The sequence below is a fragment of the Cynocephalus volans genome, chromosome 4 (genome assembly GCF_027409185.1).
Source record: "Cynocephalus volans isolate mCynVol1 chromosome 4, mCynVol1.pri, whole genome shotgun sequence".
Classification (NCBI taxonomy): Eukaryota; Metazoa; Chordata; class Mammalia; order Dermoptera; family Cynocephalidae; genus Cynocephalus; species Cynocephalus volans.
Window position 1 is genome coordinate 102,145,914 of NC_084463.1, and position 13,321 is coordinate 102,159,234.

A 13,321-nucleotide genomic window follows, 5' to 3' on the forward strand; every position below is an offset into this window, starting at 1 on the left:
TTGGCCCAGAGAGGTTAGGTAAATTGCCCAACATTACACAGTAAATTCAGAACAGGGATTCAAACACAAGTGGTCTGGCTCCAGATCTTACCTATTTAACAGTCACACTCTACTGCCTCCACTAATACTTGTTGGCTATTATTATTATTATTTCAAAAACATAGATGATATTAGGGCCTTGGTTTGTATTATGTTGATTCAACTGTCAAACACATATTTCTAGCCAGACACTGTACTGGACTCTGTACAACAGTGGAGAAGACAGTCACACTTCCTTTCCTCACTGAGCTTTTGGTCTAGTGGGGAAACATAGTCAAATAAGCAGGTGATTGTTTACTTGAATGTAGTAAATATTGTTACTGGGAGATGTCTAAGGTGCTAGGGGAGCTGTTAGGAGCAATAACTACCTCAAACTTAGAAGGAATCACTGGAGGAAGTGACTTCTAATCAAAGGCCTAGAAATGAATTGGAGTTAGCCAGCTGAAGGCGTGGGAGAAGGGAAGATGTTCCAGGTAGAGGAATGGTATTTACAAAGGCTCAGAAGCAAGAAAGAGCATTAAGAAGGCCATGGTGAGAGATGAGACCTCAGAGGTGAGCAAGAGTCCTCTTCATGAACGTTCCTCACTGGCTGGGCTATGATGCTGGCACTCTGCTGACATTTGAAGTGAAATAGTCCCAGCTGTGTTCTTTGAGTTCATCTGCTTTTTTATGGTAAGCACCCTGTGTATTATCATTGCACTTGTGAAACTATTCTAACTTGTCTGTTCAGTGGTATGATTCTTGCATTAGATTCTTACCTTCTTAGAGTCAGGAACTGTGTCTTATTCATTATTATATCTCCAGAAGCTCCCACCATGCATTGGTACTCATTAAATGTCATTTGTTGAATGAATGATGGGTTGTCTTTGTAAAATGGATTATACCCTTCTTGCTTTCTTGAGCCAACTATTACTTTTCCTCAGGTCCATCATTATATCCAGCAGTTAATGTCCTATGTGGCAGTTCAGTGATACCCTTAGGGGCTTTTGAGGTGCCGTACTCTGAATTTCCTTTTCAGCTTTTCATTGTCCTGTTCTTTTCCCTCCCTGCCTGGCCAGTGTTTGATTGTAATCAATCTGCTTGATTCTAAAGTATCTTTTCCAGCCTCCTTATTTCCTTCTCCTAATCTGCAGTGGGCTGGAAACAAGATCATCTAGCATGATTTGATAAGACTGTGACTAAGAGTTAGTAATCTCTGATTGAGGTCCTTTAGGACTCTCAGATGGGAAAAGTGTAGATTCCATTGCACAAGAGACTTGTATGTTAGCTCTCAGAGGCCTTCCTCCTGTTCTTCCTGCTCCAGGAAAGGTGAGATAATACTGGGGGGTGGGGATGGGGGATCATCAGTCTGAAGAGCCCCTGTCTGGAATAGAAGAGCTGATTGACCATTGATTCAATAAACCACACGTATGTATGTTCTGTTCTCCAGCTACACACTCCACCAACTTCATTTTGGCCAAACATTTGAAATGTTTCCACCCAAGCTAGCTTATATGGGTGCTAGCTACAAACCTCTGGTCATTTTCTATTAAGGGCAAGTTCCACAGAGAGCATGCTTGCAAGGAAAAATGAGAGTCAAGACTGGGACAAGAACATCTGGGCTCTACTCCTTTCTCTGGGCTCTGGTTCCCTCATTTTGCAAATGAGTTGAAGCATGATATGATGGAAGGAAAGAATAAGGACTCAGATTAGACCTGGGTTCTAATCCTCACTCAATCACTTATTAGCTGTGTGACCTCTGAGCTTCAGTTTACTCATCTGTAAAATGGGGATAATAATACCTGTTATGTAAAGTCGTTATGAGAATTAAATAAGATCAGTTGTGTGAAGTGACTGCCAGGCACAGAGTAGAAGAAGGTTAATAAATGAAATCTAGTAATATTAGGAAGAAGCACAACAGTCTTCTGCCTTTTGAAATTTTAAATAGGATGTTCAGTATTACAGGAGAGGGGAATGCAGACGCCCCATTCCAAGACCATTTGGAAAAGTATGGTTTAGGAATTGTCTGGTGCTTTTGACTACCTAGGCAAGGTCACCTTTTGACCTCCTGTACACTCCTTCATCCAGTGTGAGATAAGAGGAGCCTACCCTTTGGAGGCCCTGTGCCATGGGCTAGGGGAGAAGGGGGTTACAGGTAAGCAGGCCCCAAATTCCACCCCCAACAAACTCAGCTCAGGAGCGAACATAAGACAGTTACCCAGATAATTTCCACATGCAGAAAGAAAGCACGTCACCTGAACAGAATAGATACTGTTTTGTAGGGTCTCATTTCCCAAGGGAGAGCCCCAGAGGTGGAGTAACCTTCCAATTTATTGTTCCAAACTGGAACAGGTGTAAACCAGGACCATCCTGGGTGAACAGCAACGTGTGTATTCACCCAACCCAGAAAGTCTTATAAAAGTGATGGGCTGGCCAGTTAGCTTACTTGGGTAGAGTGCAGCCTTATAACACCATGGTCATGGGTTCAGATTCCCGTACTAGCCAGCTGCCAAAAAAAAAAAAAAGTGACGAACTGGTTTTAGGTTATCTTATATAAAATTGGAGAGAGAGAATATTGAATATTAGCACTAGAGTGAGCTTAGGGGGTTTTGGTTCTTTGATCACATGAAATGCTTGTTCTTCTTACCTTTCAAAAAATGTTTACAGTATTTATTAAGGGTAAGAAAGCCAATTACAAAATTATATATACAGTAAACCTCAATTTTGTATGAAACCTGGAAGGATTAATACCAAAACATTAAATGTAATTTCTGATGTTGAGATATTGGTCCCTTTTCTTCTTAGCACTCTTCTGTGGTTTCAAAACATTTAATTGCTTTTATAAATTAAAAAAGCTCTTTAAAAATTAAAATAACTTATTCACTAGATTATAAACATCTTCAGAGCTGTGCTGTTCTTCTGCTAAGAACAGCCTCTGTCTCTTGCTCCACCCTTCCCCTGTCCTACCCCAACTTCCTTTCTTCACCTGGATAACTCCTCTTCATCCTTTGAGACTCCCATCTTCCGGGATTCTCACTTCATGCCCAAGTTGAGCTAAGTTTTCCTGTGGCTTCTTATATCATCCTGTTGTACCTCTAACATAGCATTTACTTCAAACAATACTATAAATATGTATTTATTTTCTGCCTCCCTCATCAGATTAGGTCAGGGGTCGTACCTGATTTGTTTCATGTTCCCAAGGTGAATCCTAATACATAATAGATGTCAGTAAACATTTGTGGAGCTAACTGACCTATTTTACCTCCTTTGCCCAGCACAGATGGCCAGACACATGGTAGTTGCCATTTTTTGTTTAGTTAAATAGGTAGATGAGTGAGTGAGTGAATTAAAATGCCAAGAGAAAGCAGATGAGATTGGTGGCTCATGCATTTGTTGCTAATAGAAGGATTTGTGTTCTTCTCCCCCTAGTCCTGGTCACCCGAGAGGATGATTTCAACAACCGGCTGAACAACCGCGCCAGCTTCAAGGGCTGCACAGCCCTGCACTATGCTGTCCTTGCCGATGACTACCGCACCGTCAAGGAGCTGCTTGATGGAGGTGAGAGTGGGAGTTGATGAGGGGTGGAGTGGGGTTGGCAGGGGGAGAGAGAGTACTAGGCAGCCATTCCATCTGGAAATGCCACACTTCCGCAGAGCGCTGTTACCCTCCCAAAGCTGGAAATGCCTTGAAAGTGGCTGCACTTCCTGAGAGTGGTAGTGTGCACATGTGATTTGCCCTCCTGTGACAGATGTGTATTCTTTGCCTACGTGTGTGGTATGTCCATGCCATCCTGCCTGTCTACATGTGCTGTAAGCGTTTTCTTGATTATTGCTCTCTCCAAAAGTGTCCTCTCTTCTGCCTGTGACCTTCACAGCAAAGCTAGTGGAACAAGGGAGATGCTCCTCAAATCTCTACTAATGCAGGTCTCAAAGACCACCTCCTTGATCACACCTTCCCCTCAGTCTCAGTTAGACCCCTCCCACTACTCTGGGTCATGACACCCTATTCTTTTCTGTCATTGCACTTGTCACAATCTGAAATGGTTTTTATTTGTTCAATAGCCTTCTCCCTAACTTCACTCTGAGCTCCCTAAAGGCAAGAACCATGGCTGACTTGTTTAGGTGTTCCCAGCACCTAGCAAAGTATTTGGCACTTAGTAAGCATTCGATAAATATCTTGTTGAATTATGAATACCCTACCTTCGGAGAGCATCAGTTTAATTGGAGGGACAGTATGTACCATCCCCAGACTCAAGCTGAGCTGGTCCTGTCCAGGTCTGGTACAGAGTTAACTGCCAGACACCTCCCAAGCAGTCACTTTCCCTCCTACTTCCCCTTAACTCACTCCAACCTCTCTTTGGGATAGGGAGAAAGCATCTTGCCAGGATGTGTGGGACCCAGGCCCCTGAATGAGTACATGGCACGTGACTGTTCATGTCCTCCTTGCCACCTCCTGAGGGCCAGGAACCCTCTCTTGGGGCTAGCTCCAGGGTTCTCCTTATCAGGGGTTATTCTCCATAGAACTTGAGAGCTGGAAGGGTCCTCAGAGGTCCTGTGGGCTGCTCTGTTGATTGCCTGCCTCCCTGCCAGCAGAAACCTCTTCCAGAGCCAGCTGGCTGGCATTTTCTTGGATTCTGTTAGAGACTGCTTCTTCCCTAGGGAGTCCTTTCCATTTTACTCTGACTGGTTGAAACATCTTAATGAGCTGTGATCTTCTCTGTAACTTCTACAAACTGTCATCTGCTACCCAATCACTTTTTCAAAAATCAGTCTTCAAAGTTCTTCCAGTCCCAGAGCCTTTGCTTCCCCAAGCCCAATATCCCAGGGTCATCTTCCAGCCCTTGTGATGTGGTTGGGCTGGAGGAACTTTCCAGAAACCCCCAGTCCTGCCACCTTCCTTCAGCCACATCCATGCTAACATAAAACCCAGTCCTGGCCCATATCCCCAGCCTACAGGGGGTCTGCCCCAGAGCAGCCAGAATGTGCCTTGCCCTTGGTCGTGTACAGTGTGAAGGTCAAGACTACCCTTGGATGCAGTGACAGTGCCTAGAATGACTGATGCTTTTGGAGTGAGAACTCACTGCTCTTAGAAGTAGAGACTTAGAAAACATCCCCAAGCAGGATGCTTCTTATTTTGTCCTTTGGAAAGCTCTCTGGTGAGATATTTGTAGCTAAGAATTGGAGCATTCACCAAGGGGTTTCTCTCTGCCATGCCTGAAAGTCAATCAATACTTCCAGCCATTGTCCGGTAGTTTATATTGCCCGCTTATCCCCAACCCCAAACAGACAGAGAATTCACTCTGTAAGAAGCCCCTCTCCCTAGCCTTCCAGATCGAACACCTTTGAAATGAAAAGACTAGGGCCTTTTATGAAGCTCCCTCCATCCTCACCCCACAGGCCAAGGCTGGCCCTTTGAGTCGTTCCAGGGGCATGGTTCCTGCCTGTTGACTTGGAACAGATGCCCTTAGCCCCCACCTTTATATTTCTTCCACCTGCCTTTTTAGCCAGCATCCATTTACACCCCTGCCCCTAGCCTCCCAGCCTCAAGGGCTAAAACCATTAACCAGTTATTTTTCCCTCCCAGACCTGAACAAGTCACTGTCACTAGGAGCCTGCAGGCCTGCTGGCTTCTGACCTCCCTCCCCCTTGACCTCCCTTGGTCTGCCTGTGTATGTGACCAGCCAACCAAGAGGCAGGATCCTGTTCTCTTGTCCTTAGGGGCTGTTGCCAGTAACGTTTCCAAAGTCTTTTGACCTCAGCTGACCTCTCCAAAGGGTTTCATGGAAGGCAGGAGTGCCTGACTTCCTGCCCATTTAACTTTCTTAGCCTGTACTTGCCACCAGCTTTGCTGCAGCGATGTAGAGAGAGGTTCTGTCTGTGAAATCCAAGGCAGGCTTACACATAGAGGCAATCCTATGCTCACAAGGTCCATATATAAGCCTTTTCTTTGAAATTGCTCAATCCACAGTGATTTAGGGTCTCCAGGTCTTAGAGGCTTAGAGCTAAAGAGGGCAGCTACTGTTGATCAGAAGTCTCCGTTTGAGCTGGGAGGAGGTTCAGGCAGCAGCATCAGGCTGATTTTGTGGGAAGTTCTCTGGCCCTTTAGGAGGCAGCATGGAGTAATAGAAAGGGCACTTCAAGCTTCAGGGTCAGGCCAGCCTGGTTTTGAATGCCAGCTGTCTCACCTTCTAGGTGTGTTGCCTTGGACATGTTACCTTAACTCTCTAAGTGTCAGTTTTTTTATATGTAAAGTAACACCTGCTTCATAGGGGTAGCATGAGGATTAGTGATAACGTCGATAAAAGCCCCTGACAGGCACATGGTAGGTGCTCTGTGATAGGTAGTTGTCATTACGACTTATATGAAGAAATCAATTTCTCATCCTGGCAGCTATAATCCCTTTCCTCTCCTGTATGGAACCTGTACTCCTCTTAATTCTGTCTCTGCCTACAACTTTGTCACCCTCCTAAAATGGTACTGTGTTCCCTCTCTTATCTGAATCCTCAGATTCTTCAAGGCCTCCCTCTCTCAGGAAACCTTTCCTAGTTGTCTGGTCTACTCTGATACTTTCCTCTGAACTTTTATAGGATTGCAGAAGTGCTAAGCACAGAGTGCTCAAGGTCACTTCTTCATCTTCAGGAGGCCCTGTAACAAAGTGAAAAGAACGTACGCTTTGGAGTCAGACAGACCTGGGTTTAAATCTCAGCCCTGGGCTGGCGAGTTAGCTCATCTGGTAGAGCGTGTTGCTGATAATACCAAGGTCGAGGGTTTGGATCCCCATATAGCCAGCTGCCACCCAAAAAACAAATAAATATTAATGAAAAATAAATAAATAAATCTCAGTCCTGTTATGTGACTCTGGGTGAGACACTTGCCATCTCTCAGACCATGGACCTCAAGGCATCCTAAGATCAGGCACACTGTTCCTGACCCTGAGAGACTCTTAGACTGTTGCAGGAGACAGGTGTAGAAACAGGCCATGACAGCAAGGTAGGTGCTCTGGCAGGGGGCCAGACAAGGGCTCTGGGGACATAGAGGAGAAAATGCCTTCTTCTGCATGGTGAGCAGGGAGGTAGAATCAGTTACAAAAAGCTTCCAAAAGGAGGGGTGCTTGAGCCTTATCCAGGAGGGTAATGGAAGTTTGCCAGACAGATTCTCCAGAAGGGTTTTGAATTAACCCATGCTAATCTTTTACCCCCAACCTCCACAGAAATGTAGGTACACAGGCCTCTGTGTTTTTCATTTTTGAAGATGCTGCTTCTGCCTATGTCTGTAGCTTATAAGCAGGAAGGCTCTGCTTCAGCACTTGATGGCAAGTACAAGAAAAGGTGGGAGGGAGGGAGAGGCAGGACAACTGATTTCCAAAGCTGTTAAGATGCTCTAGTAACCGTTTCCTCTCAGGGTTGTGATCCCACTGGCGGATCCATCTTTCTAAAACATATCTCTAATCATGGCAGCCTTTCTCGACCAGGGTTCTTCCAGGAAATTGAGCCCTAATGCTCTAAGGCATCCATTGTACACAGGAATTAACTTCTCTACCAGGCATCTAAAATCGTACTAGGTATATACCACACTCTTGGGAAAACTGAGAAAATCATTACTCAAATAATTTTCTGTATGTGGTTCAAAGGAGACACCCCAGCTGAGAAAGGCGGCAAGGAAAGGGCATGAGCTTTAGAGTCAGGATCTGAATACCATGCTACTTAATAGCTGTGTGATCCTGGGCAAGTTACCAACCACTCTGAGGTTCTTTTTCCTCATCTGGAAATGGGGAGGGATGCCACCTACCTTCTAAGGTTTCGTAAGGAAGGACATGTGTAGCTTCTGCAGAGTAGGCACTTTATATATAGTACCTGTTGTTCACTACAAAAACACTCAGTGCTTACTTGCTTTAGGGGAAAAAAAAAAAAGAATCCTAACCATCCTATCTTGTAACTGGTTTTTGAGTCTGACCCTCTCCTAACTTTTTCCCCCACTGCTGCCCAGATCCTCCAGCTACATGGTATTGTTGATTCAATGTTCCTACCTTGGTGCCTTTACTCTTGCAGTTCTTTCTGCCTCTCTTTTACCTTTAGACTTTGTTTCTCAGGCTGCTGGAATTCTTTCTACCAGTCAGTCCCAGTTCTCATGCTGCCTTCCTTCTGGAGTCTTCCCCATTCCCTGGGATTCCAGTCCCACTTACTAGACTGAGGTAGATTGAAGGCAGTACAGTCTTTTTTTGTCTTTGTCTCCCTTGGATGCTTTGTGCATAGTTTAGGACATTTTTGATACACTGATAAATCTCCAAAACCATAGTAGGTTTTCCTTGGGAGATATGGTATCTTCGCTTCCTGTCCCACCCACCCTTAATGTCCTAATGTATCTGGCTTTTTAGAGCTTCACATATGAGCCACCTCTTTCCCTCTTTCTTTCTTCTCCTTGTAGTCACGGTGCCTCTTCCTTTTCAGCCACCAATGCTCATCACCTCGGAAACACTTGGGCTTTATGAAACCTAATACCACTTTCCCCAGGGCCTCCCTCAGCCTCTTTCCTACTTACTTTCATGGCACCTCCTTGCCTTTCTCTGCAAGTACCCAGCTCAGTTGTCAGTGTTAACCAGCCATCACCAAATGAGTCCTTAAGTCCCCCACCATCTCCGCCTGAGGCAAGGAGGCTTTCCAGTGCTGAGAGCTTCCCTTTAGCAGCCTGTTAGCTTGTTGTCAGGACCCAAATGTGGAGTTCCATTTCTTGTTCCACTTCACTGTCTGTCCATCTGGCTACATGGCCAGATGTGGAGGGAATCAGCTTTGCCTCAGGCTGTTCTCTGTTGAAGCTTCACTCTGATTCTCACCAGCAATGCAGGGAAGGAGTCTGAGCACTGGGCTGAGGATCATCAGTTCTGGCACTGCCATTAAGGAAATCCTTTTTCCTCCTCCCTAAAAATAGAGAAGTTAGGGTAGCTGATCCTGATGACCGCTTCCACGGTGTCCTGTGTAACCCCTGGGCAAGTCTTTTCCTTCATTTATCAAACACTGACTGAGCATCTCTCCTGTTGGGCCCCACCCTAAACACCAGGGAAATAAAGATGATCCAGACATGGTCTCTGCCCTTAAGGAACTCATAGTTCAGTGAGGAAATCAGACATTTTAACAAAGAACTGCTGTCTGGTATATTAATGGCGATCTATAGAATGTGCTGTGGGATCACAAAGAAAAGACCTTTTACATCTTGGAGAGGACAGGGAAAGCATGATGCAGGATAAGGTGTACACACTGCGTCTAGAAGGAGTAATACACGTTTACCAGGTGGATGAGGGAGAAGGGCCAAGGGAGTAGCATGTTGAAAGGCATGGAGTAGGAAGCAGTATACCTTCTCCAGTATGCTGCAGGTGTTCAGAAGAGCTGGATTTATACAGTATGGATGGAAGAGTCAGAAGGGAAAAATGGAAAGCAGGAGCTGATAATGAAGGTCTGTAATACAAGCTCTGCCAAGGAAATTGGACTTTATCCTCCAATGGGAAACCATTAAGATTTAGAGGAGGAACAGGGTAGGTTTTATGATTAATGTGAGAGATGTTTTAGAAGTTTCCAAAAAGTTTATCAGTAGCTGAGTGGATAAACAAATTGTGGAATGTTCACACAATGGAATAATATACAGCAATTGGAATGAATGAATTCTTAATCAATACAACAACATAGATGAATCTGATAAACCTAACATTCAGGTCAGAAGCCAGACATACAAGAGTTCTTATTGTATGCCTACATTTAAAGTTCAAAATAGACAAAACTGATCAATGGCATAAGAAGTCAGGGTAGTGGTTAACATCGAAGGGGTGGGTAGTGACTGGGAGAGGGGATGAGGGAGCATCTGGGACACTGTAATGTTATTTCTTTATCTAGGTGCTGGTTATGTGAGTAAATCCACCTCATGAAAATTCATTGAGTTGTATCCTTATGAACTTTTGTACTTTTTATATATGTTGTACTTGAAAGGAAGGTTTAAAAAATGAGAAAAAAAAAAGATTAGAAGGAGCATGATTGGAGAAAGGGAAAATAATTAATTTGAAATCTATTGTAACTGTCTAGGTGAGGCCTAAACTAAGGCAGTTTCAGTGGGAAAGGAGACAAGGGGACTGATCCCAGAAAGATTTAGGAGTGGAATCAGTAAGATCAGATGATGAGAGAGGAGGGGGAGTCAGGGTGAGGTCCAGGTTCTGAATTGGACGGCTGGTAGATGGTGTGCCCTGTACCGATGTAAGGAATACTGGAGGGGGCGTGAGGGGCACAGAGTAATCAACAGTGCTGTTTTGAGCATGTCTGTTTATCCTTCCACCATCCCTTCCATCCTTCCTCCCTCCCTCCTTTTAGATTCAATGGTGCAGCATTATAACTACTCCCTTTCTTCTTTCTCCCTTCTTTGTAGTCACCTGACAAATTATAAACCCAACTTTCTTTTTACTTCATTTCTGTATCTGGAGAGTTGAATGTTGCTGAAGAAAAATCGTACAGCCATACTAGCTGAACTCACTTCACGTTTATAACCATAACTCTCAAACACTCAACACTGCCAGCCACCCCACTACACTTCATGAGCAATATCACTTGCTTATTTTGGATCAAAACAACTTTTTTTGTACTTTCTTTCTCCTCAAATCTCCAGCCCCCTCCTTTGCCAGCTCCAAAGCTGATGATTGCACCTCATATTTCCTAGAGAAAATAAATTGCAGTCCAAAGGAGTACCTCATCTTACCACCATCACCTCCACTAGCCTACCTGCATCTGTTCCCCTGTATGCTGCCTTTCTTCCTCTAACAGTGGAAGAAGTTCCTAAGGCCAACCCCTGTACTAGGCTCTGACTCCGCTCTGCTATTTATCCCCTATCCTGCATTATCTGCTTTCCCCTCTCTACTGGCTCACTCCTATCAGCATAAAAACATGCCTTAATATCATCCATCTTGAAAAATAAAGCAAATTAAAACTTGCCTTGACCCAATATCTACCTCCAGCTGTCATGTCATTTCTCTGCATCCCTTCATGGCAAAAATCCTTGAAAGAATGATCAAGTATCCACTTACGCTACTTCCCCAGTTCCTGTTCTTTCCTGAATCTCGATGTTAACATGGTCTAAATGATACCATCATCTACCCAGTTTTTCAGGCCCTAATTCCTTGAATTCTCTCTTTCTCTTATGCTCCATATCAAGTCCTTCAGTACATCTGTCAGTTGTACCTCTAAAGAACATCTTGAATCCATCCCATTTTTGCAGTTTTCATTGCTGTAACTCTGGTTCTGTTCAGGCCACCATCATCTTTCCTGGGCTATCACCACAGCTCCTATTTTCACAACTTCCACTCTTGTCCCCCTAAGTCCATCCTCCAACTAACAGCCACAGTGATCTTTTTAAAACATAAATCATGTCATTCTCCTGCTTGATCCCCTCCATAGGCTTCCCATTGAAACCAAAATGAAATCCAAACTCCTTACCAGAGCCTGCAAGGCCCAACATAACCTAGACCTCTACAACCTCTTCTCTATCTAATCTCCCACCTAGTTACTATTCTCCCCTAACACTGGCCTTCCATTGTCCCTCAGAGATACTAAGCTCCTTCCCATCTCAGGGCCTTTGTACCTATGTCTCCCAGTGATTAGAACACTCTCCCTCTTGGGATGGCTACCTCATCATTCAGGTCTCAGTTCAGATGTCCCCTCCTCAGAGAGGACTTTCCTCACTACCCTAGTAAAAGTAGCTCCCCCTGCCACTTTCTATCATTTTGCCCTATTTTATCTTCATCATGGCACTTATCAGTCTCTAAAATGATCATGTTTATTTGTTTATCTTCTGTCTCTCCTCCACTAGAAAGTAAGGTTTGTGGTGACAGAGACCTTGTCTGTTTATCTTACTGCTATATGCACAGCTCTTAGGAAAAAAATTCATAGCCAGCATATGGCAGGTGATTCATAAGTAGCTGTTGACCAGCCAAGGAACCTGTGGAACATTCATAGAGAGGTAGAGCAGGCAATTGGATAAATGAGAAAGGGCTTTTAAGTTGGACATGAAGATTTGAGAGTTGTCAGTCTTTGGGGTGGCTGAAACTGGCTGAGTCTGGAGTTGTTTATGGAAGGTTGTAGAGCTAAAGAGACCCAAGGACACAACTGGGAGAACCTGCACTTCAGATGTAAGCATGAGAAGGGGAGCCAGTACAAGAGATGCTAGGAAACAGAGAGGGAAAAGAGAAGCAGAAGAGAGTAGAGAATGGGTTGTTTAAGGCAGTGCTGCTCAAACTGTCTATGAAAGAACTGTCTCTTTTTGTTGTTGTTGTCATTGTTGTTTGAATTTGCTGTCTGTCATGGACCAGTATCTTTGTAAAATACAATAAAAATGAATTATTAGAAAAATGATATTTTAAAAAGGCATACAAAATATAGGCCCAAATTTGTCACTAGATCCAGCAGACATAAAATTACTCTGACAAGTTGCTCTAAAAGTTTCCAGACAGTTACTCTCAATTACTGCACTTACGTCATCAAGGTCTGGTAGCAAAGTTCACAGACCAGCAGCAGTACACAGACCACACTTGAAGTATCACTGCTCGACTCCCGGGCAGAGAGGGGAGACAAATGAGCAGAATATAGCTTCTGCCCTCAAGTAGCTTAAAGTCCAGTGGGGTAGACAGTCTGGAACACACACAATCATACTGCGTGGCAGAGAGGTCAAAGTACCACCGTTAGGATGTAGGCGTTGGGGACTATGATCCGCTCCAGCTCTGCCCTGTAGATCACAGGCCCCTCTTTGGCATCACTTGTTTTTTATCTATAAAATGAAGAGATCTTGTCAGATAATTGAACACTAAAGGGTTCTTCTTATTGTTTAGGTACAGATGTTAATAACCCTCTGTGCTGGTAATTGTCTGGGAGAAGGATGGGGAGGGATTGCTAATCAGCACAAGGTTTCTTTTGGAGATGATGAAAATATTCCAAAATGAGATTATGGTGATGGTTGCACAACTCTGTAAGTATACTAAAAAACCATTAAATTGTATGCTTTAAATGCGTGAGTTTCATGGTATGTAAATTTTATCTCACTAAAGCTGTTAAAAGAGAAAAGAAAAAAATGTTCTATGCCATTCAAAACCAGAAAATATTGGCTTGGATGAGAGTAGGCTAGAAAGCCAGGAGGACCTGATCACCCCATAGCCAATGTGGTGGATAAGATGGGCTCTTCTGGTGTATATGAAAGCTTCCTTTTAAAGAATACTGTTAAAAATTTATCTAATAAACCTCTCCCTTGCCCTTACTGATCTTTTTATTGATTTCCTGTTATTA

At 44.0% G+C, this 13,321-nt stretch overlaps 1 protein-coding gene across 1 annotated transcript in view; it reads left to right on the plus strand.

Moving 5' to 3' along the window:
• The window catches only part of CLPB (ClpB family mitochondrial disaggregase), a 160,228-nt gene that overhangs the window by 85,805 nt on the left and 61,102 nt on the right, over nucleotides 1–13,321 (plus strand). The window contains exon 5 of the mRNA XM_063093871.1: nucleotides 3,448–3,576. Within this exon, the coding sequence (XP_062949941.1) occupies nucleotides 3,448–3,576 (129 nt within the window). The remainder of the gene's footprint in view (nucleotides 1–3,447; nucleotides 3,577–13,321) is intronic.